Source organism: Heterodontus francisci, chromosome 24 (genome assembly GCF_036365525.1).
Source record: "Heterodontus francisci isolate sHetFra1 chromosome 24, sHetFra1.hap1, whole genome shotgun sequence".
Taxonomy (NCBI): domain Eukaryota; kingdom Metazoa; phylum Chordata; class Chondrichthyes; order Heterodontiformes; family Heterodontidae; genus Heterodontus; species Heterodontus francisci.
Window position 1 is genome coordinate 52466776 of NC_090394.1, and position 22132 is coordinate 52488907.

The 22132-nt window shown below is 43.5% G+C and overlaps 1 protein-coding gene across 1 annotated transcript in view; it reads left to right on the forward strand.

The window, feature by feature from the left end:
* The window catches only part of syt17 (synaptotagmin XVII), a 75733-nt gene extending 73395 nt beyond the window's left edge, over positions 1 to 2338 (forward strand). The window contains exon 8 of the mRNA XM_068056853.1: positions 2142 to 2338. Coding sequence (XP_067912954.1) covers positions 2142 to 2338 — 197 coding nt within the window. The remainder of the gene's footprint in view (positions 1 to 2141) is intronic.
* The last annotated feature ends 19794 nt before the right edge of the window (positions 2339 to 22132 follow it).

Here is a 22132-nt window from a genome sequence, read left to right on the forward strand (position 1 = left end):
AATCCTGATGACAGATCATTTACCCAGACTCTCAGCTGCAGAATGGTCTACAATAGAGGGTTTGGGTTCAAGCCCCACTGCAGGACTAACCTAAGCTGGCACTTCAGTGCAGTATTGAGGAGGTACTGATTGATGGAGTTGCTATCTTTCAGATGAGATGTTAAACCGAAGGGTTATCTATATATTCAGATGGGCAGGCAAATCCTCCCGGTGTCCTGATCTTCTACCAAAATCACCAAAACCAGAATATTTATCTCATTGTTATTTGTGGGACCATATGCATAAATAGGCTGTTGCATTTTCCCACATAACAACAGTGACTACACTTCACAAAGAAACTCATTAGCTGTGAAGAACTTTGGAATAACTTGAAGATATGAAAGGCAATAAATACAAGTTTCTCTTGGGCTGCAGTACTGAACAGGCTGCACCCTACTGTCTCTCGTGATTCTTTTGGAGTGCTTTATGTTTTATTTTTTAACTTATTGATCGTTGATCCGGGCAGTGACTTAGATTGGATATTTAGAACTGAGTAATGGCAATAAAATGTTCAAACACTGGCTTTATTTCACTGCTCTTATACTTTAGGTTGAATTTTTACTGCTTATTTTCATTTCAGTTGCATGTTTGTGTCTGAAATGTGAAACGCTAGTAAATAACATAATCACAAATTTTATAAAGGCTGTATTTCAAACTAAAGCCTGTTGAGGGCAGCAGAGGTTTTAATGCTGGTATCATTTGTTTCATTTAACCAAACTCGAGCCTTTAAACCACTTGCTAAGCATTCCATTTAAAGCTACCATTTGTTTAGTTTAGAGATACATCACTGAAACAGGCCATTCGAGTCTGTGCTGACCAACAACCACCCATTTATACTAATCTTACATTCATCCCATATTCCCTACCACATCCCCACCCCTCTCCTACCTACACTAGGGGCAATTTACAATGGCCAATTTACCTATCAACCTGCAAGTCTTTGGCTGTGGGAGGAAACCAGAGCACCCAGCAGAAAACCACATGGTTACAGGAAGAACTTGCAAACTCTGCACAGGCAGTACCCAGAACTGAATCCAAGTCACTGGAGCTGTGAGGCTGCGGTGCTAACCACTGCACCTCTGTGCGCAGTGATGGTTAGCATCTGACTAATTTATTTCCATTTGGGATTCAATCTAATATAATATTACAATCTCTACACAGTAGGGATAAAATAAACCAGTAAACTTCAAAGACTATAGGTTAATGGCAGAATTTTCAAAAAGGACTCCATTGAAAATGTTTCATTTTTGTTTTTAACACCTAAGTTTTAATATTTATTTTAAATCCTTCATTCCTCCACGCCCGAACAAAGTTTTTCCTCCTCTATAATGTAGAGGGACAATTTGCTGCAAGACTTTTGCAATGTCGCCTTTACCCAGTCATTGGGGATTGCATAAGATTAACATGGAGTAGACTTGCTGTGCGGGAATCCTGAGTGCAAACCCATTTACTGATATTCAGTCAAGTTTAATATTATGTTATAAATATCATTATTTTGCTGAAACATCATTTGAGTAATGTTTTTAAATGCATTGTGGGTTTAAGTAAATTGGATCATAATCCAAACAAAATGTAAATCCAGGAAGAATTTATTTTATGGTCAATGGATTTTGCACAATGTCAATGTGTAATTAAAGTGCAGCTAAAGTTTTTTGTGGTTTACAGTTCCCTTAAGACTGTAAATAGTTAACATCTTTGGCAATCCCTATAGTTGGAACTGAATTTTAGCCTGGGATGTTTATCTGATTGACTGGTAAAACTGCACAACCTTATTATGTGGCAGAAATCCAGGATCAAAATGATTTCTGTGAGAAACTTTGCCAATGACTTTCAGTGACAAGATAATTGTATTATTACAAGATAAAACCGATCTAATTTAAGAATGGTGGCAAATTCTACAATCAATATTGACAGTTATAAATAATAGTCTATAAGCGAGAATGCCATGTTATTCTTTTACTGGATCTTCTGTGGCTGTATCAATAGGAACACTATTTGGAGTTTGTGTGCCATTGTAGACTACTGATTGGATTTATGTGTACTTTCTGCTTTGCGTGTTGAGATCGACTGTGCTAATTGTCTGTCTGATATTTCCTTTTTAGTTTATGGTCACAACATGAAAAGCAGCAATGATTTTGTTGGCCGGATTGTCATTGGTCAGTATTCCACAGGTGCCCCCGAGTCCAATCACTGGCGCCGCCTGCTGAACATGCACCGGACCTCATCGGAGCAATGGCACAGCCTGCGATCACGTGCTGAGTGTGACCGTGTCTCCTCAGCATCACTGGAAGTGACGTGATGAAATCCCCTCACCTAATGCTACCAAGCTGAACCTTTTGCTGGTGTTGCCACCAACTGGATGAAGAAAAGGCAGCATTAGCTCATGTACCTTGACAAGGAAAAACACTTCCTTAAACTTTGTCTTTGACTTGCAATGTTAAAAAGAAAATCTCTGCCGCATTAAACAAATGTATTAGTAAATTAATTTTGGAGCACCATCAAAATGATTCGTATAGAGCCATATTGTTAACGCATTGTCACATGCCACTAACGCGAGAAATAACTGATTTAAGGTGAACTTGGCTGTCCCTATTATACACTTAAAAAGATCAATGTGAGCTTTCTTGATGTAAGTGGTGAAATTGCTTAAATTTGAATTTTATTGATGAGGCTTGTGTTTGTGGAAGCCATCAATATTTGAAGGATTACTGTTACTATATGGATCTGACTATTATCTCTAGTGTTGTATGTCATTCCACCATGCTTCTCAATAATTAAAGCCCGCAATTGATAGATTATCGATACATTAGATAGGTATTTGAGCACATTATTGCTGTAATGATGAGCTGAGATCCATAGAACAGTTACATAAATTGTGCAGAGCAGCTGTGAGCACTTGTATCCCTAGTGTCAGGACATATTGGTAGAACGATATATTGATGCAACATATTATACAGGTAGTCTTGTGTGATTGGTATACAGTATTTGAGTCCTTAGCTAGAATGATGTATGGATGTAATTCTAGTTATTCGGTCAGAAAGTTGCCAGTAACAAGCTATTGCCATCTGTGTTTTAATAGATACTTATTCACAATTTTAGAGCATATTGTTTTGGTTCAGAGTATATATTCCAAATAAAGCAAATGTAGAGATGCCATGCATTCATCTTGTCATGCATTGCTGCTGATTAAGAAACTACTTGTGCCCATTATGAGCCAAATTGAAATAATACGGTAATGGGAATGAAACAGATACAGGTATATGATATCATTAAGGAATGAAAAGGTTCCTTCATATATAGATGTCAAAGATGTGATATACATGTTCAGTGTAAGTTAGAAATGTATGTACTGTACCTGCATATGATGGGCTGTGAATGAGTGTTAATCACAAGTAAACTTTATATTGCCAATATATTCTTTTGAAAGTAGTGGGGAAGTACTTTAGCACATATTTATTAGTATAAAGACTAACTTATTAGCTAATCAGATGAATAAGCTTTTTATCTAAAGTAAAACAGTAGAGAACTATTTAAAAGTGTACAAATCCAAAAGTGATCTGGAATGTAATAATGTTGCCCATCTTTATAACTGTGCATATGTGTGTCATAAAAAACTGTAATAATGCACCAATTATAAATTAAATTTGATCCTGTGCTAAATGAATAGAGAAAGAAATGTAATTTAAAAATTGACAAAACACTTACTTCAAAATGAGAAAACATTAAAATATTATCATTGACTTCAAATGAGGTTAGCAAGGTTTTGTTATCATTAGACTTCCCAGGCAGGACATACTCAAACAGGAAGGGGGTGATTTTAACCTTAGCGACCTGGTTGAAACCGGGCAGGTGGGCAGTTAGGATCTCTCTCAGGTCAGTCGTTCACCCTGGAGTCATTGGGAGCTGACCTGTTGACAAGCACACCCAGCCAAAGCTCAGCTTCCCACCACACCTTCCTTGTAAGGAACCGGATTGGGGCTAGAAGATGACTCAAAATGTAAGTTCATTAAAAAAAAAAAAATTCTTGTGGGTCTCTTGAGTAGCAAAAGGAAATCTTAGACCTCCCCTGCCATAATTGTGCACCCCCACTTTGTCTCTTGCCCGCACCACCCCCTCTCCTCCCCTGCCTACACCAAACCAATCGGGGGAACTCAACTAGGATAGCTTGGCCAGTAGACACATGTTCTTGGCAGACAGCCTCCAGACAGTGCAAATTTACATGACTTCCCCCCTCGGATGGTCAGCGGAATTTAAATGATTCCTCTGAGTTAAAATCAGCAGACTATTTTACATCTCTCCTGGTGTTGGCTTCTATGGAAATACAAATCGGAGAGATGTGAAACAGGCTGCTGATTTGCTATCACTCATTTTATACTATCACACAAAGTCAAAATTTACCCCACTGAGTCTAATAGTGGCATAAGCAAACAATTTTCTGAAGGTGGAAGCAGTTGTGCCCCAGCAAAACTAAGTCAACAGCCACCTTATTATCTACTGTCATCGCCCCTCCTCAAAAAAAAACAGGCCTTGCGCGCCCCCCCCCCTCCGTACTTCCTTGATTCCATCTCGAATCTCCCTTTCCTCCCCAAAATCCCTGAGCCTGTTGTCGCCTCCCAAATCCATATCCATCTTTCCCATAACTCCATGCTTGAATTCCTCCAAACAGGTTTATACCCCTGCCACTGTACTGAAACAGCTCTTATCAAAGTCAAAAATGACATCCTATGTGACTGTGACAAAGGCAAACATTCCCCCTCATCCTTCTCAACCTGTCTGCAGCCATTGACACAGTTGACCACACCATCCTCCTCCAACGCCTCTCCACTGTCACCAGCTGGGTGGGACTGCTCTCACCTGTTCCATTCTTGTCTCTCTAATCGTAGCCTGAGAATCACCTGCAATGGCTTCTCTTCCTGCTCCCACACTGTTCACAATTTTGGTGTTATATTTGACCCCGAGTTGAGCTTCCGACTACACGTCCATGCCATCACTAAGACTGCCTATTTCCAGCTCTGTAGCATCGCCCAACTCCATCTCTGTCTCATCCTCATCCATGCTTTTGTTATGTCTAGACGACTATTCTAAAGCAATCATGGCCAGCCTTCCACCTTCTACTCTTCACAGTCTTAGTGTACAGAGAAGTTGTCACCACCATGCTCCTGTACTGCAGCGGGATCTGGACTGTGTATCAGCGACGCATAAGAGCACAAGAGAAATTCCATCAGCATTGTCTCCGCTGCATCCTCTGGATTCAATGGGAGGACCACCCAATAAATACTGGTGCCCTTCTTGAAGCCAGATTCACAAGTATTCAGGAAAAGCTCCTGCAAAATCAACTCCAATGGACTGGCCACTGTGTGCACATGGCTGAAAATTGTTTCCCCCGCCAGGTCCTGTTCTGACAACTCTCAAATGGCCAACGTTGCAGGGGAGGTCAAAGAAAACACTTCAAAGACATTCTGAAGCTCTCCTTGAAGTGCAGCAGCATTGACCTTAACAACTGGGAGGAGCTTGCTAACAACCGCTCAGAATGGTGACAACTTGTCCACCAAGTTGCATCACGTTTCGTGCCTCAACGTCTTAATGACGAGGCAGAGCAGTGGCAGAGAAGGAAAGAAAAGGAATAAAATCTTGCACTCCAAATCCCACTACCTCGTGGGACGTCCTGCCCCATGTGCCTAAAGATCTGCGGGTCAAAAATCAGCCTGCTCAGTCACATGAAGATGTACACGAGAAACTCGTGACCCTGAGTAGATGTCCTTGAATCGAGGGACAGCCGATACTTCACAGACTTGAGGTCATCCAAAATTCTGCTGCCCATGTACAAACTTGCATCAAGTCCCATTTACACCTATCACACCTGTGCTCACTGACCTACATTGACTCCTGGTTAAGCAATGCCTCGATCTTAAAATTCTCATTCTTGTTTTCAAATCCCTCCCTATCTCTGTAATCTCCTACAGCCCCACAACCCTCCAAAGTCTCTGCCTTGCCCAACTTCTTTGTGCTAGGTATGACTCCAACCAGTGGAGAGTTTTCCCCCAATTCCCATTGACTTCAATTTGGCTAGGGCTCCTTGATGCCATACTTGGTCAAATGCTGCCTTGTATCAACGGCAGTCACTTTCACCTCAGCTCTTGAGTTCAGCTCTTTTGTCCATGTTTGGACCAAGACTGTAATGAGGTCAAGAGCTGAGTGGCCCTGGAAAAACTCAAACTGAGCATCAGTGAGCAGGTTGTTGTTGTTCAAGTGGCGCTTGATAGCACTGTCGCCGACAGCTTCTATCACTTTGCTGATGATGGAGAGTAGACTGATGGGGTGGTAATTGGCCAGATTGGATTTGTCATTTGTGGACAGGACATACCTGGGCAATTTTCCACATTGTTGGGTGGATGCCAGTGTTGTCGCTGTACTGGAGCAGCTTGGCTAGGGGTGCGGCTAGTTCTGCAGCACAAGTCTTCAATACTGCAGCCAGGATGTTGTTAGGACCCGTAGCCTTTGCAAGTATCCAATTGTTTCAGCTGTTTCGTGATATCACGTGGAGTGAGCCTGCCTCAATCCAAACCGAGCTGGAAAACTGCATCCAGCAGGATCCGCATCAATGGTCAAAACTCAATAAAACAAACAAGATAAGATCTTGGAATATCAGGTCGCTAATGGATTACTCGGTATGACCTAAGAGATGAGCATTGATAGTAGCCCATGAGCTCTGATGCCTAGACGTCGACATAGTAGCCCTAGGACCGACCCATAAATCAGATGAGGGATTTAGCAAAGAAAATGGTGGTGGCCATACTTCTTTCTGGAAAGGGAAATCACGAGAAAAATGCAAAATTCATGGAGTCGGCTTTGCCATCAAAAATCAACTCAAGAAGACATGCCACGAGCCCCATGTTGGGATCAATGAGTGTCTATAACACTTAATCTTAAGCTCAAAGGAAATCAGTCTGCTTCCCTCATCAATGTTTATTCACTTTCCTTGGACTCCAAGGATGAAGAGAAAGAAACCTTCTATTTCAACCTAGATACAACTCTGTCAGCTCTACCATCATAGTCAAAGATCATACTTCTCAGTGATTTCAATGCCAGGGAGGGGGACAACAATGCCCTTTGGCCAAACAGCATTGGAAAGCATGGAGTAGGGAAGTCAAATTCCAACAGTGTACGCCTTCTCACCCTGCGTGCTGAACATGATCCTGTGGTCACTAACATCCTTTTCTGCCAAAAAAATGTTTGAAGGCATTATGGCAACATTCAAGATTGAAGTACTGGCAATTAATGGACTATGTGATAGGACTAGGGATCAAAATGATGTGCATATTACATGGGTTATACTTACAGCCGACGAATGCTGGACTGACCATCAAATCACAGAATCACAGAGTTGTTACAGTGCAGAAGAAGGCTATTCAGCCCATCATGTCTGCACCGGCTCTCCGAAACAGCAATTCATCTAATGCCATTCCTCTGCCTTCTTGCAGAACCCTGTACATTCTTCCTTTTCATATAACAGTCTAATTCCCTTTTGAATGCTTCAATTGAACCTGCCTCCACCACACTCTCAAGCAGTGCAATCCAGACCTTAACCACTCGCTGCGTGAAAACGTTTTTCCTCATGTCGCTTTTGCTTCTCTTACCCATTACTTTAAATCTGTGCCCTTTCATTCTCGATCCTTTCATGAGTGGAAACAGTTTCCCTCTATCCAGACCCCCTCATGATTTTCAATCCCTCTATCAAATCACCTCGCAGGCTTCTCTTCTCCAAGGAAAACAGTCCTAACTTCTCCAATCTATCTTCATAACTGAATTTCCTCATCCCTGGAATCATTCTCGTGAATCTTTTCTGTACTCTCTCCAGTGCCCTCACATCTTTCCTAAAGTGCAGCGCCCAGAACTGACGCAATATTCCAGCTGAGGCCGAACTAGTGTCTTATACAAGTTCAGCATAACTTCCTTGCTCTATACTCTATGCCCCTATTAATAAAGCGCAGGATACTGTATGCTTTATTAACCGCTTTCTCAACCTGTCCTGCTACCTTCAATGACTTATATACTGTTAAAACCAGGTGAGAAAGGTGTCTAGGGGTCCCGCTTAGCCTTCACCTGGTCTTACCATAACAGGTTTAATTTTAAACACACTGTGTTTTTAGCTCCCCCTTGGTGAATCCTTGTTCACTGCTTTCCAATTATAAGGCAAAGAAACCAGCACAAACAGGCTTTCTTAGGTTTAAAGAAGAAAAGTTGACATTTATTAAACTTGAACTTAAAGTCTAATTTGATTGACGCCTACGAATACACGACACACCCACGGTAGCATGTATACACGATACACACATGAAAATAGAGACAGAAAAGAGCAGAAGAAAAACAAATTGGAAAGGTTTGAGGCAATATCTGAAGAGTTTATGTTATGATTCTTCGAGTTCAGTGTAGAGTCCTTGATCGTAGGTAGATCTTGCTTTTTGTTGGGGCCCAGTATTATTCTTATATCTTGTTCACTGTAGGAGACTTTTCTCTCTTGGGGTTCATGTGTCTCTTCAGTGGATTCAGAGGCTTGTGAGAAAGAGATGGGAGCAGACAGGAGAGATCTTCTCAGTTCAGGAGCAAACAGACTTTCTCTGTTCAAATTGTTCGTACAATTCAGAAAAACCCCAGGTTGGCAACCAGGTTAGTCATGTGACTACATCTTGGATTGTATCACCTTAGCAGTCTCTGGAATGCTCCTCTTAAATGCAATACCTTGTGATCAAGGTCCATTGTGGGTTCAATGTGTCAGGGAATGATCCTTTGTCCTTCCAATCACCGTCTGTTAATATGCAAATGTCTTTTCCAGCCACGACTGATCTGTTTAACAAGTCCTTTCTTCACTCCAGTAATAGTTTAAAATCGATGTTCATGACAAAATTAATGTGCCTCATTCTTGGCAGGTGGGGGCCCAGCATGCCAGCACATATATACCTAGGTCTCTCTGCCCCTGCACCCCCTTTAGAATTGCACCCTTTATTTTATATTGTCTCTAATGTTCCTCCTATCAAAATGAATCACTTCACATTTCTCTGCATTGAACTTCATCTGCCACTTATCTGCCCATTACGCCAATTATCTATATCTTTTTGAAGTTCTACACTATCCTCTTCACAGTTCACAATGTTTCCAAGTTTCGTATCATCTGCAAACTTTGAAATTGTGCCCTGTACACCAAGGTCTAGGTCATTAATATATATCAGGAAAAGCAAGGGTCCCAATACTGGCCCCTGGGGAACTCCACTACAAACCTTCATCCAGTCTGAAAAACATCCATTAACCACTACTCTTTGTTTCCTGTCACTCAGCCAATTTTGTATCCATGTTGCTACCATCCCTTTTATTTCATGAGTTATAACTTTGCTCTCAAGTCTGTTGTATGGCACTGTATCAAATGCCTTTTGAAAGTCTGCATGCACCACATCAACTGCATTGCCCTCATCAACCCTCTCTGTTATCTCCTCAAAAACTCCAGCAAGTTAATTGAGCATGATTTTCCTTAGGAAATCCATGCTAGCTTTAATTAACCTGCATGTGTGTGACTTAATTTTGCCCTGAGTTATTTTTTCTAGCGGTTTCCCCACTACTGAAGTTAAAATGACTGGCTTGTAGCTGTTGGGCTTATCTTTACACCCTTTTTTGAACAAGGGTGTAATGTTTGCAATTCTCCAGTCCCCTGGCACCACCCAAGTCCAAGGAAGACTGAAAAATTATGGCCAATACCTCCACGATTTCCACCCTCACTTCCCTCAGTATCCTTGGATGCATCTCATCCAGTCCTGGTGCTTTATCCACTTTAAGTACAGACAGCCTATCTAATACTTCCTCTTTATCAATTTTAAGCCCTTCTAGTGTTTGACTTACCTCCTCTTTCACCATTGCCTGGGTTGCATCTTCTTCTTTTTGCGAGGAGCAGCTCCTTTTTGCGAGGAGCAGCTTTGACAGAACGAGGTGCGGAGCGAACTTACAGCTGAGCGGTCAATTTCAGTGTAAGTTACAAGTTAATCCCCTTTTGTTTCGGAGGACCAGGGGACTGCTGGGTAAGGGAAAACTATTTATTTGGGCAGTGGCAGTACCCGAGACACTACACGTGTAGTGTCTCCCACCCACCCTCCTCCTCTAACAAAAAAAAAGGACTCTGGTGTGTTGATAAGGTAAGCTTTTTATTTAAAAAGTTCAGTCCGTCGGATTGCTAAGCGAACAAGTTTTGACTTTTTTTTTCGTTTGGTTTTTCAGTAGATTTGTTGGGAATCTAGAATAGTGGGAATGGAGGTAAAGGCAGTTTTATGTTCCTCCTGCAGAATGTGGGAGGTAGGGGTCGCCAAGAGTGTCCCTGCTGACTGCATCTGCGGGAAGTGCACCCAACTCCAGCTCCTCGCAGACTGCGTTAGGAAACTGGAGCTGGATGAACTTCGGATCATTTGGGAGGCGGAGGGGATTATTGACAGGAGTTATAGGGAGGCAGTCACACCTCAGGTAAAAGAAGTAGGTAGATGGGTTAGGGGAAGGAAAGGGAACCAGCAGGCAGTGCAGGGATCCCCTGTGGCCGTTTCCCTCAACAACAGGTATACCGTTTTGGATACTGTTGAGGGGGACGACTTACCAGGGGTAAGCAATGGGGTGCAGGTCTCTGGCACAGAGTCTGTCCCTGTTGCTCAGAAGGGAAAGGGGAAGAGGAGCAGAGCATTAGTCATTGGGGACTCCATAGTTAGGGGAACAGATAGGAGGTTCTGTGGGAACGAGAGAGACTCACGGTTGGTGTGTTGCCTCCCAGGTGCCAGGGTACGTGATGTCTCTGATCGTGTTTTTGGGATCCTTAAGGGGGAGGGGGAGCACCCCCAAGTCGTGGTCCACATAGGCACCAACGACATAGGTAGGAAGAGAGATGGGGATTTAAGGCAGAAATTCAGGGAGCTAGGGTGGAAGCTTAGAGCGAGAACAACCAGAGTTGTTATCTCTGGGTTGTTGCCCGTGCCACGTGCTAGCGAAGAGAGGAATAGGGAGAGAGAGGAGTTGAACACGTGGCTGCAGGGATGGTGTAGGAGGGAGGGTTTTGGTTTCCTGGATAATTGGGGCTCTTTCTGGGGGAGGTGGGACCTCTACAAACAGGATGGTCTTCACCTGAACCAGAGGGGTACCAATATCCTGGGGGGGAGATTTGTTAGTGCTCTTCGGGGGGGTTTAAACTAAATCAGCAGGGGAATGGGAACCTAAATTGTAGTTCCAGTGTACAGGCTGTTGAGAGTAGTGAGGTAGGGGATAAGGTTACAGGGACGCAAGAGGGCACTGGCAAGCAAGAACTTGGTTTAAAGTGTGTCTACTTCAACGCCAGGAGCATCCGGAATAAGGTCGGTGAGCTTGCATCATGGGTTGGTACCTGGGATCCTGATGTGGCCATTTCAGAGACATGGGTAGAGCAGGGGCAGGAATGGATGTTGCAGGTTCCGGGATTTAGATGTTTCAGTAAGAACAGAGAAGAGGGTAAAAGAGGGGGGGGTGTGGCATTGTTAATCAAGGAAAGTATTACAGCGGCAGAAAGGACGTTTGAGGACTCGTCTACTGAGGTAGTATGGGCCGAGGTTAGAAACAGGAGAGGAGAGGTCACCCTGTTGGGAGTTTTCTATAGACCTCCGAATAGTTCCAGAGATGTAGAGGAAAGGATAGCGAAGATGATTCTCGACAGGAGCGAGAGTAACAGGGTAGTGGTTATGGGGGACTTTAACTTTCCAAATATTGACTGGAAATACTATAGTTCGAGTACTTTAGATGGGTCTGTTTTTGTCCAGTGTGTGCAGGAGGGTTTTCTGACACAGTATGTGGACAGGCCAACCAGGGGCGATGCCACATTGGATTTGGTACTGGGTAATGAACCCGGCCAGGTGTTCGATTTAGATGTAGGTGAGCACTTTGGCGATAGTGATCACAATTCGGTTAGGTTTACCTTAGCGATGGGCAGGGACAGGTATATACCGCAGGGCAAGAATTATAGCTGGGGGAAAGGAAATTATGATGCGATTAGGCAAGATTTAGGATGTGTAGGATGGGGAAGGAAACTGCAGGGGATGGGCACAAACGAAATGTGGAGCTTATTCAAGGAGCAGCTAATGCGTGTCCTTGATAAGTATGTACCTGTCAGGCAGGGAGGAAGTTGTCGAGCGAGGGAGCCGTGGTTTACTCAAGAAGTTGAAGCGCTTGTCAAGAGGAAGAGGGCGGCTTATGTTAGGATGAGACGTGAAGGCTCAGTTAGGGCGCTTGAGAGTTACAAGCTAGCCAGGAAGGATCTAAAGGGAGGGCTAAGAAGAGCAAGGAGAGGACACGAGAAGTCATTGGCGGATAGGATCAAAGAAAACCCTAAGGCTTTCTATTGGTATATCAGGAATAAAAGAATGACTAGAGTTAGAATAGGGCCAATCAAGGATAGTAGTGGGAAGTTGTGTGTGGAATCAGAGGAGATAGGGGAAGCGTTAAATGAATATTTTTCATCAGTATTTACAGTAGAGAAAGAAAATGTTGTCGAGGAGGTTACTGAGATACAGCCTACTAGGCTAGATGGGATTGAGATTCACAAGGAGGAGGTGTTAGCAATTTTGGAAAGTGTGAAAATAGATAAGTCCCCTGGGCCAGATGGGATTTATCCTAGGATTCTCTGGGAAGCCAGGGAGGAGATTGCAGAACCATTGTTGTTGATCTTTGTTGTCATTGTCGACAGGAGTAGTGCCGGAAGACTGGAGGATAGCAAATGTTGTCCCCTTGTTCAAGAAGGGGAGTAGAGACAGCCCTGGTAATTATAGACCTGTGAGCCTTACTTCGGTTGTGGGTAAAATGTTGGAAAAGGTTATAAGAGATAGGATTTATAATCATCTTGAAAAGAATAAGTTCATTTGCGATAGTCAGCACGGTTTTGTGAAAGGTAGGTCGTGCCTCACAAACCTTATTGAGTTTTTCGAGAAGGTGACCAAACAGGTGGATGAGGGTAAAGCCGTGGATGTGGTGTATATGGATTTCAGTAAGGCGTTTGATAAGGTTCCCCACGGTAGGCTATTGTAGAAAATACGGAAGTATGGGGTTGAAGGTGATTTAGAGCTTTGGATCAGAAATTGGCTAGCTGAAAGAAGACAGAGGGTGGTGGTTGATGGCAAATGTTCATCCTGGAGTTTAGTTACTAGTGGTGTACCGCAAGGTTCTGTTTTGGTGCCACTGCTGTTTGTCATTTTTTTAAATGACCTGGATGAGGGTGTAGAAGGGTGGGTTAGTAAATTTGCGGATGACACGAAGGTCAGTGGAGTTGTGGATAGTGTCGAAGGGTGTTGTAGGGTACAGAGGGACATAGATAGGCTGCAGAGCTGGGCTGAGAGATGGCAAATGGAGTTTAATGCGGAGAAGTGTGAGGTGATTCACTTTGGAAGGAGTAACAGCAATGCAGAGTACTGGGCTAATGGGAAGATTCTTGGTAGTGTAGATGAGCAGAGAGATCTTGGTGTCCAGGTACATAAATCCCTGAAAGTTGCTACCCAGGTTAATAGGGCTGTTAAGAAGGCATATGGTGTGTTAGCTTTTATTAGTAGGGGGATCGAGTTTCGGAGCCACGAGGTCATGATGCAGCTGTACAAAACTCTGGTGAGGCCGCACCTTGAGTATTGCGTGCAGTTCTGGTCACCGCATTATAGGAAGGATGTGGAAGCTTTGGAAAGGGTGCAGAGGAGATTTACTAGGATGTTACAAAAACAAGAAATGCTGGATTCACTCAGCAGGTCTGGCAGCATCTGTGGAAAGAGAAGCAGAGTTAACGTTTCGGGTCAGTGACCCTTCTTCGGAACTGACAAATATTAGAAAAGTCACAGATTATAAACAAGTGAGGTGGGGGTTGGGCAAGAGATAACAAAGGAGAAGGTGCAGATTGGACCAGGCCACATAGCTGACCAAAAGGTCACGGAGCAAAGGCAAACAATATGTTAATGGTGTGTTGAAAGACAAAGCATTAGTACAGATTAGGTGTGAATATACTGAATATTGAACAGCAGCAAGTGCAAACCTGAAGTGTTTTTTTCAGGTTGTTTTTCTTCAGGTTTGCACTTGCTGCTGTTCAATATTCAGTATATTCACACCTAATCTGTACTAATGCTTTGTCTTTCAACACACCATTAACATATTGTTTGCCTTTGCTCCGTGACCTTTTGGTCAGCTATGTGGCCTGGTCCAATCTGCACCTTCTCCTTTGTTATCTCTTGCCCAACCCCCACCTCACTTGTTTATAATCTGTGACTTTTCTAATATTTGTCAGTTCCGAAGAAGGGTCACTGACCCGAAACGTTAACTCTGCTTCTCTTTCCACAGATGCTGCCAGACCTGCTGAGTGAATCCAGCATTTCTTGTTTCTGTTTCAGATTTCCAGCATCCGCAGTATTTTGCTTTTATTTTACTAGGATGTTGCCTGGTATGGAAGGAAGGTCTTACGAGGAAAGGCTGAGGGACTTGGGGTTGTTTTCGTTAGAGAGAAGGAGGAGGAGAGGTGACTTAATAGAGACATACAAGATAATCAGAGGGTTAGATAGGGTGGATAGTGAGAGTCTTTTTCCTCGGATGATGATGGCAAACACGAGGGGACATAGCTTTAAGTTGAGGGGTGAAAGATATAGGACAGATGTCAGAGGTAGTTTCTTTACGCAGAGAGTAGTAGGGACGTGGAACGCCCTGCCTGCAACAGTTGTAGACTTGCCAACTTTAAGGGCATTTAAGTGGTCATTGGATAGACATATGGATGAAAATGGAATAGTGTAGGTCAGATGGTCGGCGCAACATCGAGGGCCGAAGGGCCTGTACTGCGCTGCAATGTTCTAATTCTAATTCTAATTCTTCCTTGGTAAAGAAGGATGCAAAGTATTCATTTTATACTGCAGCTATGGCCTCTGCCTCCATGCGCAATTCCCCTTTATGATCCCTAATCAGCCGAACTCCTCCTTTGACCACCCTTTTTCTATTTATATGCCTATAGAAATCTTTGGGATTCCCTTTAATATTAGCTCTCAGTCTCTTTTCATGCTCACTCTTTGCTTCTCTTATTTGCTTTTTCATTTCCTTGCTCGACCTTCTATATGCAGCCTGGTTCCCAATAGCATTTTCAAGCTGGCATCTGGCATAAGCGCACTTTTTCTTCTTTATCTTAATTCCTACCTCTTTTGTCATCCAGAGGTCTCTGGATTTATTTGCCCTACTTTTCCCCTTCGAGGGAAAATACCTCGACTGTGCCTGAACTATCTCTTCTTTGAAGGCAGCCCATTGTTCAGCTACCATTTTTCCTGCCAACCTTTCACTCCAATTTATTCGCCCCAGCTCCATTCTTACCCCATTGATGTTGGCTTTCCCCCAGTTCATTATTCTTACTCTGGATTGTTCTTCATCCTTTTCCATAGTCAGCCTTAACCTTATGATTGAATGATCACTGTCCCCTAAATGATCCCCTGACTGATACTTGATTCACTTGGCCCAACCCAATCCCAAGAACCAGGTCTAGCAGTGCCTCCCTTTTCGTTGGACTAGCAACATACTGGTGAGGAAATTTTCCTGAAAACACTCTAGGAACTCTTGCCCCTCACTGCTTTTTACACTACCATTATTCCAGACCATGTTTGGATAGTTAAAGTCCCCCATTATAACTACCCTATAATTTTTGCACCTCTCCGTAATTTCTTTGCAAATTTATTCCTCCACTCCTTCCCACTAGTTGGTGGCCTATAGATGACACCAAGAAATGTTACTGCACCTTTTTTGTTCCTTAGCTCTAGCCATATTGATTCTGTCCTCGACTCCTCTTGTGCATCCTCTTTTTTCCAGCATTGCAATGCTTTCGTTAATCAATACTGCCACCCCTCCCCTTTTTTCTCTTTCCTATCTTTCTTGAACACCTTGTATCCAGGAATATTCAATACCTAGTCTTTCCTTTCTTTTAGCCAGGTCTCTGTTACAGCCATAACATCATATTTCCACACGGTAATTGGCACCTGTAACTCACCAATCTTATTAATAACACTCAGTGCATTCACATACATGCACGTTAGCCCTGATTTAGACTTTATTACTTTCTCCCTTACTTTGACCCCACCTAATAATTTACTATTCCCTACTCTCCTGCTATCTATTTCCCCCAGCATTCTGTGCACCTTGGTATTACTCTCTGATATTTCTTCCTGGTTCCCATACCCCCAAGTTAGTTTAAACCCTCCCCAATAGCACTAGCAAATTGCCCCGCAAAGAAATTTGTCCCAGCTCTGTTCAGGTGCACCCCATCTGGCCTGTACAGGTCCCATCTTCTCCACCTTCACCTTCGCTCAGTATTGGCGCTTGAGACGGCCCCCCAGGGGAACCGACAGCCGCGACAGGTATGGAGAAAGTTTGAGGTTTCTGGCCTGTCAAATGACACCAAGCTCAAGGAATTTCAAGAACAAATCAATCAGAAACTACAGGAACAGATGGTCCCACCATCAAACAATGTCCAAGATGACTGTAAATCATTAAAATCCATCATCACTCATACATGCCAAGAAATCCCTGGATACAACCACGAAAAGACTGGTTTGATGAGAATGAAACAGAAATATGTAAACTCACTGATTGTAAATGGAGAGCCATCCAAACCTGGCAACAGGACAAAAACTCCACAGAAAAGAAGCTCGCCCACCAGACAGCCAAAGCTGAAGTTCAAAGAAGAACCTGCGATTTGAAGAACAAATGTTGGACAGGGAAAGCTGAGGAAATTCAACTCCTCACTGACATGCATGACACACGTGCCTTTTTCAAACAACCAAAGAGATCTATGAACCCTCAACACACAGACCAACACCAGTAAGATCCAAAGAAAGCAAGAACAGTAATAACACCAACTGGAAAGAGCACTTTGTAGAACTACACAATAAGAACTCCACAGCAGACATGCACCTGCTGGAGAACCTCCCACAACATGCATTCAGAAGTCAGCTAGATGATCATCCAATGCTTGATGATGTGATAACTGCTGTCAACTAGATGAGTACATAAATACATTTCTGCTGATAATACAGAGAGACAGCTTTGTGTTTTAGTGGGCTGACTTTCTAAAGTCTGTCCACCATGTACAAGGCACAAATCAGGAGTGTGATGGATCATCACCACCTTCCCAAGGGCAATTAGAGATGGGCAATAATGCTGGTCATGCCAGTGATGCTCACATCCCAAGAACAAATAAAAAAAAATTAAAAACACCGTGTTAAGCTACATTTTTGGAGAACTGCATAAAGGTTTGAAGGAATGCATAATCAAAAGCAAGTTGAATATTGCCATCTGCTGGCTTTATGTGAGAAGATGAAACTCAAAGGGACACAGGTTAAAAACCAACTGTTGAAGTAATAACTCAGCTGCAGTTCTCACCTATGAATGAGTTTTGCTGAGCCAGTATATCTCATGGTAGCAACACAGTCTTTCACAAGGTAAAATATGCAACAACAACAAGCCCAAGCCATTGTGCAACCACCTCTCCTCCCAAGAACTGCATGTTGACTGAAAACAAGTGAAAGAAGATAGGGAGGGGAGAAATTGTCAACTCAAAAAAAGCATTTTATTCAAGTAGACCTATTAGTAATAGACACACCTGCTCTTTAAATAACCAGTATATTTCATTTTGTTACACTCATTTTCAGGGTGTTGGTGATGCTGGCAAGGCCACATTTATTACCTATCCCTGGTTGTCCCAAGAAGGTTGGTGGGCCTTATCCATGAACCAATGCAGTTTTTGTGCTCTCTCTCGCCATGGTATTAGGTAAGGAATTCCAGGATATTCATCCAGCTACAATGGAGCAATATTTCTCCAAGTTAGGATGCTGTGTGGTTTCACAGGAACTTTGAGGTGATGGTATTCCCAAAACATTGCTGTTTCTTGTCCTTTTTGGAGGTAGTGGTCACAGGAGAAGGAAATATTTCATTATAAAATGATGAAGGGAATAGATTGTGTTCAAGTTGAGGTTTGTTCCAAATAAATATGATTGAATGTCACATTTTTAAATTATAAAAGGCCAGATCTAGGTTAGATATCTGGAGGTGGTTCTTTTCACAGGGAATAGGTTGTTGGCTGATGAGATGGATGCTGTTTCACTGCATCCCTTCAAGCAAGAGTTGGACTTGTATTGAGCTAGGGCAGAGATCACTATTAACAAAAGGTAGGTACTGCATAGAATTCATAAGGCCAAAGTGATCTCCTGGACTAGTTTTGATCACGTAAAGGGGTTAGAGAGGAATTTGTCAGATTTTGCGGTATCATATTTGTGAGCAACAGGCTGGATGGACCAGAGGGCCTTTTCCTATCCATCATTGTTTGTATGTTCGAAAGTAACCTTAGAGAGTTTCTGCAGTGCATCCTGTGGATCACATATACAAATCACATTGCACAAGCAGTGTCGCAGTGGATATTGAGTTTAGTGAATAAAGCACTGAGTTATTAGAATGAGTACATTTGATGGAACACAAAATCTGATAGGACATGATTTGTGTTGCTGTTTGTTCTTGCACCAAATGCTATTCTGCATCCTGTGTTAGGTTGTTGAAGTGTTGAATCTTGAAGCAGATTGTTAATTGTTGAAGTCCCCAGGTAGTTCATTAACATTACAGTGAGAGAGAGTCATTGAGTGTATGTGTGAGATAGTTGTGAATTCAGGTGTAAATAAGAGAGAGAATGAAAGACAGAATGCGGGAATTTTCATGTGAATGTGTGTTTATGAGAGAAATAGACTTTGTGATTCTATCTGTGGAGCCTATGTTCATGTGTGAGTGAAACTGATTGTGAGAGGTGGACAGTGTGCATGTCTGTGTGATAGACTGTCAGTGTGCATATATGTGAGATAGACAGAATGTCAGTGTTTGTATGCATGATAGGCACAGAGTTGGTGTGTGTGTGTGTGTGGAAAAAACAGGCTGAGTGTGGATGCAAATGAATGCATGTGGGTGAGAAACAGAAGGTACATGTAAATATGTGTATGGGTGAGATTGAGTATCCATGTACGTGTGTGTGTGTTTATGTGTGTGTGATGAGACTCCAGGGAGTACTCCAGGGAGAATGTTGTCACTGAGACTGCCCTCAATGCAGCCCAGCCTCTACCAGTCATGGATGAGCTGGACATACAGCCAACCAAATCGGGACTCAGTGATGCCATTGATTCTCTAGCCAGCGGAAAAGCCCCTGGGAAGGACAGCATTACCCCTGAAATAATCAAGAGTGCCAAGCCTGCTATACTCTCAGCACTACATGAACTGCTATGCCTGTGCTGGGACGAGGGAGCTGTACCTCAGGACATGCGCGATGCCAATATCATCACCCTCTATAAAAACAAAGGTGACCGAGGTGACTGCAACAACTACCGTGGAATCTCTCTGCTCAGAATAGTGGGGAAAGTCTTCGCTCGAGTCGCTCGAAACAGGCTCCAGAAGCTGGCCGAGCGCGTCTACCCTGAGGCACAGTGTGGCTTTCGTGCAGAGAGATCGACCGTTGACATGCTGTTCTCCCTTCGTCAGATACAGGAGAAATGCCGTGAACAACAGATGCCCCTCTACATTGCTTTCATTGATCTCACCAAAGCCTTTGACCTCGTCAGCAGACGTGGTCTCTTCAGACTACTAGAAAAGATCGGATGCCCACCAAAGCTACTAAGTATCATCACCTCATTCCATGACAATATGAAAGGCACAATTCAACATGGTGGCTCCTCATCAGACCCCTTTCCTATCCTGAGTGGCGTGAAACAGGGCTGTGTTCTCGCACCCACACTTTTTGGGATTTTCTTCTCCCTACTGCTTTCACATGCGTTCAAGTCCTCGGAAGAAGGAATTTTCCTCCACACAAGATCAGGGGGCAGGTTGTTTAACCTTGCCCGTCTAAGAGCGAAGTCCAAAGTACGGAAAGTCCTCATCAGGGAACTCCTCTTTGCTGACGATGCTGCTTTAACATCTCACACTGAAGAGTGCCTGCAGAGTCTCATCGACAGGTTTGCGGCTGCTTGCAATGAATTTGGCCTAACCATCAGCCTCAAGAAAACGAACATCATGGGGCAGAATGTCAGAAATGCTCCATCCATCAATATTGGCTACCACGCTCTGGAAGTGGTTCAAGAGTTCACCTACCTAGGCTCAACTATCACCAGTAACCTGTCTCTGGATGCTGAAATCAACAAGCGCATGGGAAAGGCGTTCACTGCTATGTCCAGACTGGCCAACAGAGTGTGGGAAAATGGCGCACTGATACGGAACACAAAAGTCCGAGTGTATCAAGCCTGTGTCCTCAGTACCTTGCTCTATGGCAGCGAGGCCTGGACAACGTATGTCAGCCAAGAGCGACGTCTCAATTCATTCCATCTTCCCTGCCTCCGGAGAATACTTGGCATCAGGTGGCAGGACCGTATCTCCAACACAGAAGTCCTCGAGGCGGCCAACATCCCCAGCTTATACACACTACTGAGTCAGCGGCGCTTGAGATGACTTGGCAATGTGAGCCACATGGTAGATGGCAGGATCCCCAAAGACACATTGTACAGCGAGCTCGCCACTGGTATCAGACCCATCGGCCGTCCATGTCTCCGCTTTAAAGACGTCTGCAAATGCGACATGAAACCCTGTGACATTGATCACAAGTTGTGGGAGTCAGTTGCCTGCGTTCGCCAGAGCTGGCGGACAGCCATAAAGGCGGGGCTAAAGTGTGGCGAGTTGAAGAGACTTAGCAGTTGGCAGGAAAAAAGACAGAGGCGCAAGGGGAGAGCCAACTGTGTAACAGCCCCGACAATCAAATTTTTCTGCAGCACCTGTGGAAGAGCCTGTCACTCTAGAATTGGCCTTTATAGCCACTCCAGGCGCTGCTCCACACACCACTGACCACCTCCAGGAGCTTACCCATTGTCTCTCGAGATAAGGAGGCCAAAGAGATGAGACCGACTGAGGATGCTTGTGGCTGTGAGCATATGTGGCACAGTTCTTTCTTTTCTTTTTTCTTTTTCTTTTGGGCCTCCTATCTCAGTAGATTTTATTTATTGTTATTTGCATAGTGCGGAGATGTCTTCATGAGAAACTGTTGTGTAATGTCTTTCTCTCACTTCAAACAGATAATGCAATGATGTAAAGTGTATTGGAAGCCTTATCTGTTACTTGCATGTGATGCATATATCTCTTTCTCTCTTTTTGGCCTCCTTGTCTCGAGAGACAATGGGTAAGCACCTGGAGGTGGTTAGTGGTTTGTGAAGCAGCACCTGGAGTGGCTATAAAGGCCAATTCTAGAGTGACAGACTCTTCCACAGGTGCTGCAGATAAAATTGTTTGTCGGGGCTGTTACACAGTTGGCTCTCCCCTTGCGCTTCTGTCTTTTTTCCTGCCAACTGCTAAGTCTCTTCGACTCGCCACACTTTAGCCCCGCCTTTATGGCTGCCCGCCAGCTCTGGTGATCGCTGGCAACTGACTCCCACGACTTGTGGTCAATGTCACAGGACTTCATGTTGCGTTTGCATATATATCCTTTGTCAAATAAGGATGGAAGAGTTTTTTCTTATTTTTTTGTGACGATAGCTCCTGTAACTGGTCCCTTGCCATGTTATTTTTCTGTGCTCCTGTTTTCTTTACTTGCTGCTTTGCTCTTGTTCTTTTAGCTTTGTCCTATAAATGCGGATATCTTTTGGATCATTTAATCCTCTTGTTTACTAATATTTTTGTATTTTCCATGTTCCCTTTTTAGTTTAGAGATACAGCACTGAAACAGGCCCTTTGGCCCACCGAGTCTGTGCCGACCATCAACCACTCATTTATACTAATCCTACACTAATCCCATATTCCTACCACATCCCCACCTGTCCCTATATTTCCCTACCACCTACCTATACTAGGGGCAATTTATAATGGCCAATTAACCTATCAACCTGCAAGTCTTTGGCATGTGGGAGGAAACCGGAGCACCCGGAGGAAACCCACGCAGACACAGGGAGAACTTGCAAACTCCACACCAGAATTGTACATTTGAATTTGACTGTGTTTATTTTATGTTTGTTAACCATGGCCTGCTAATGCATTGTTA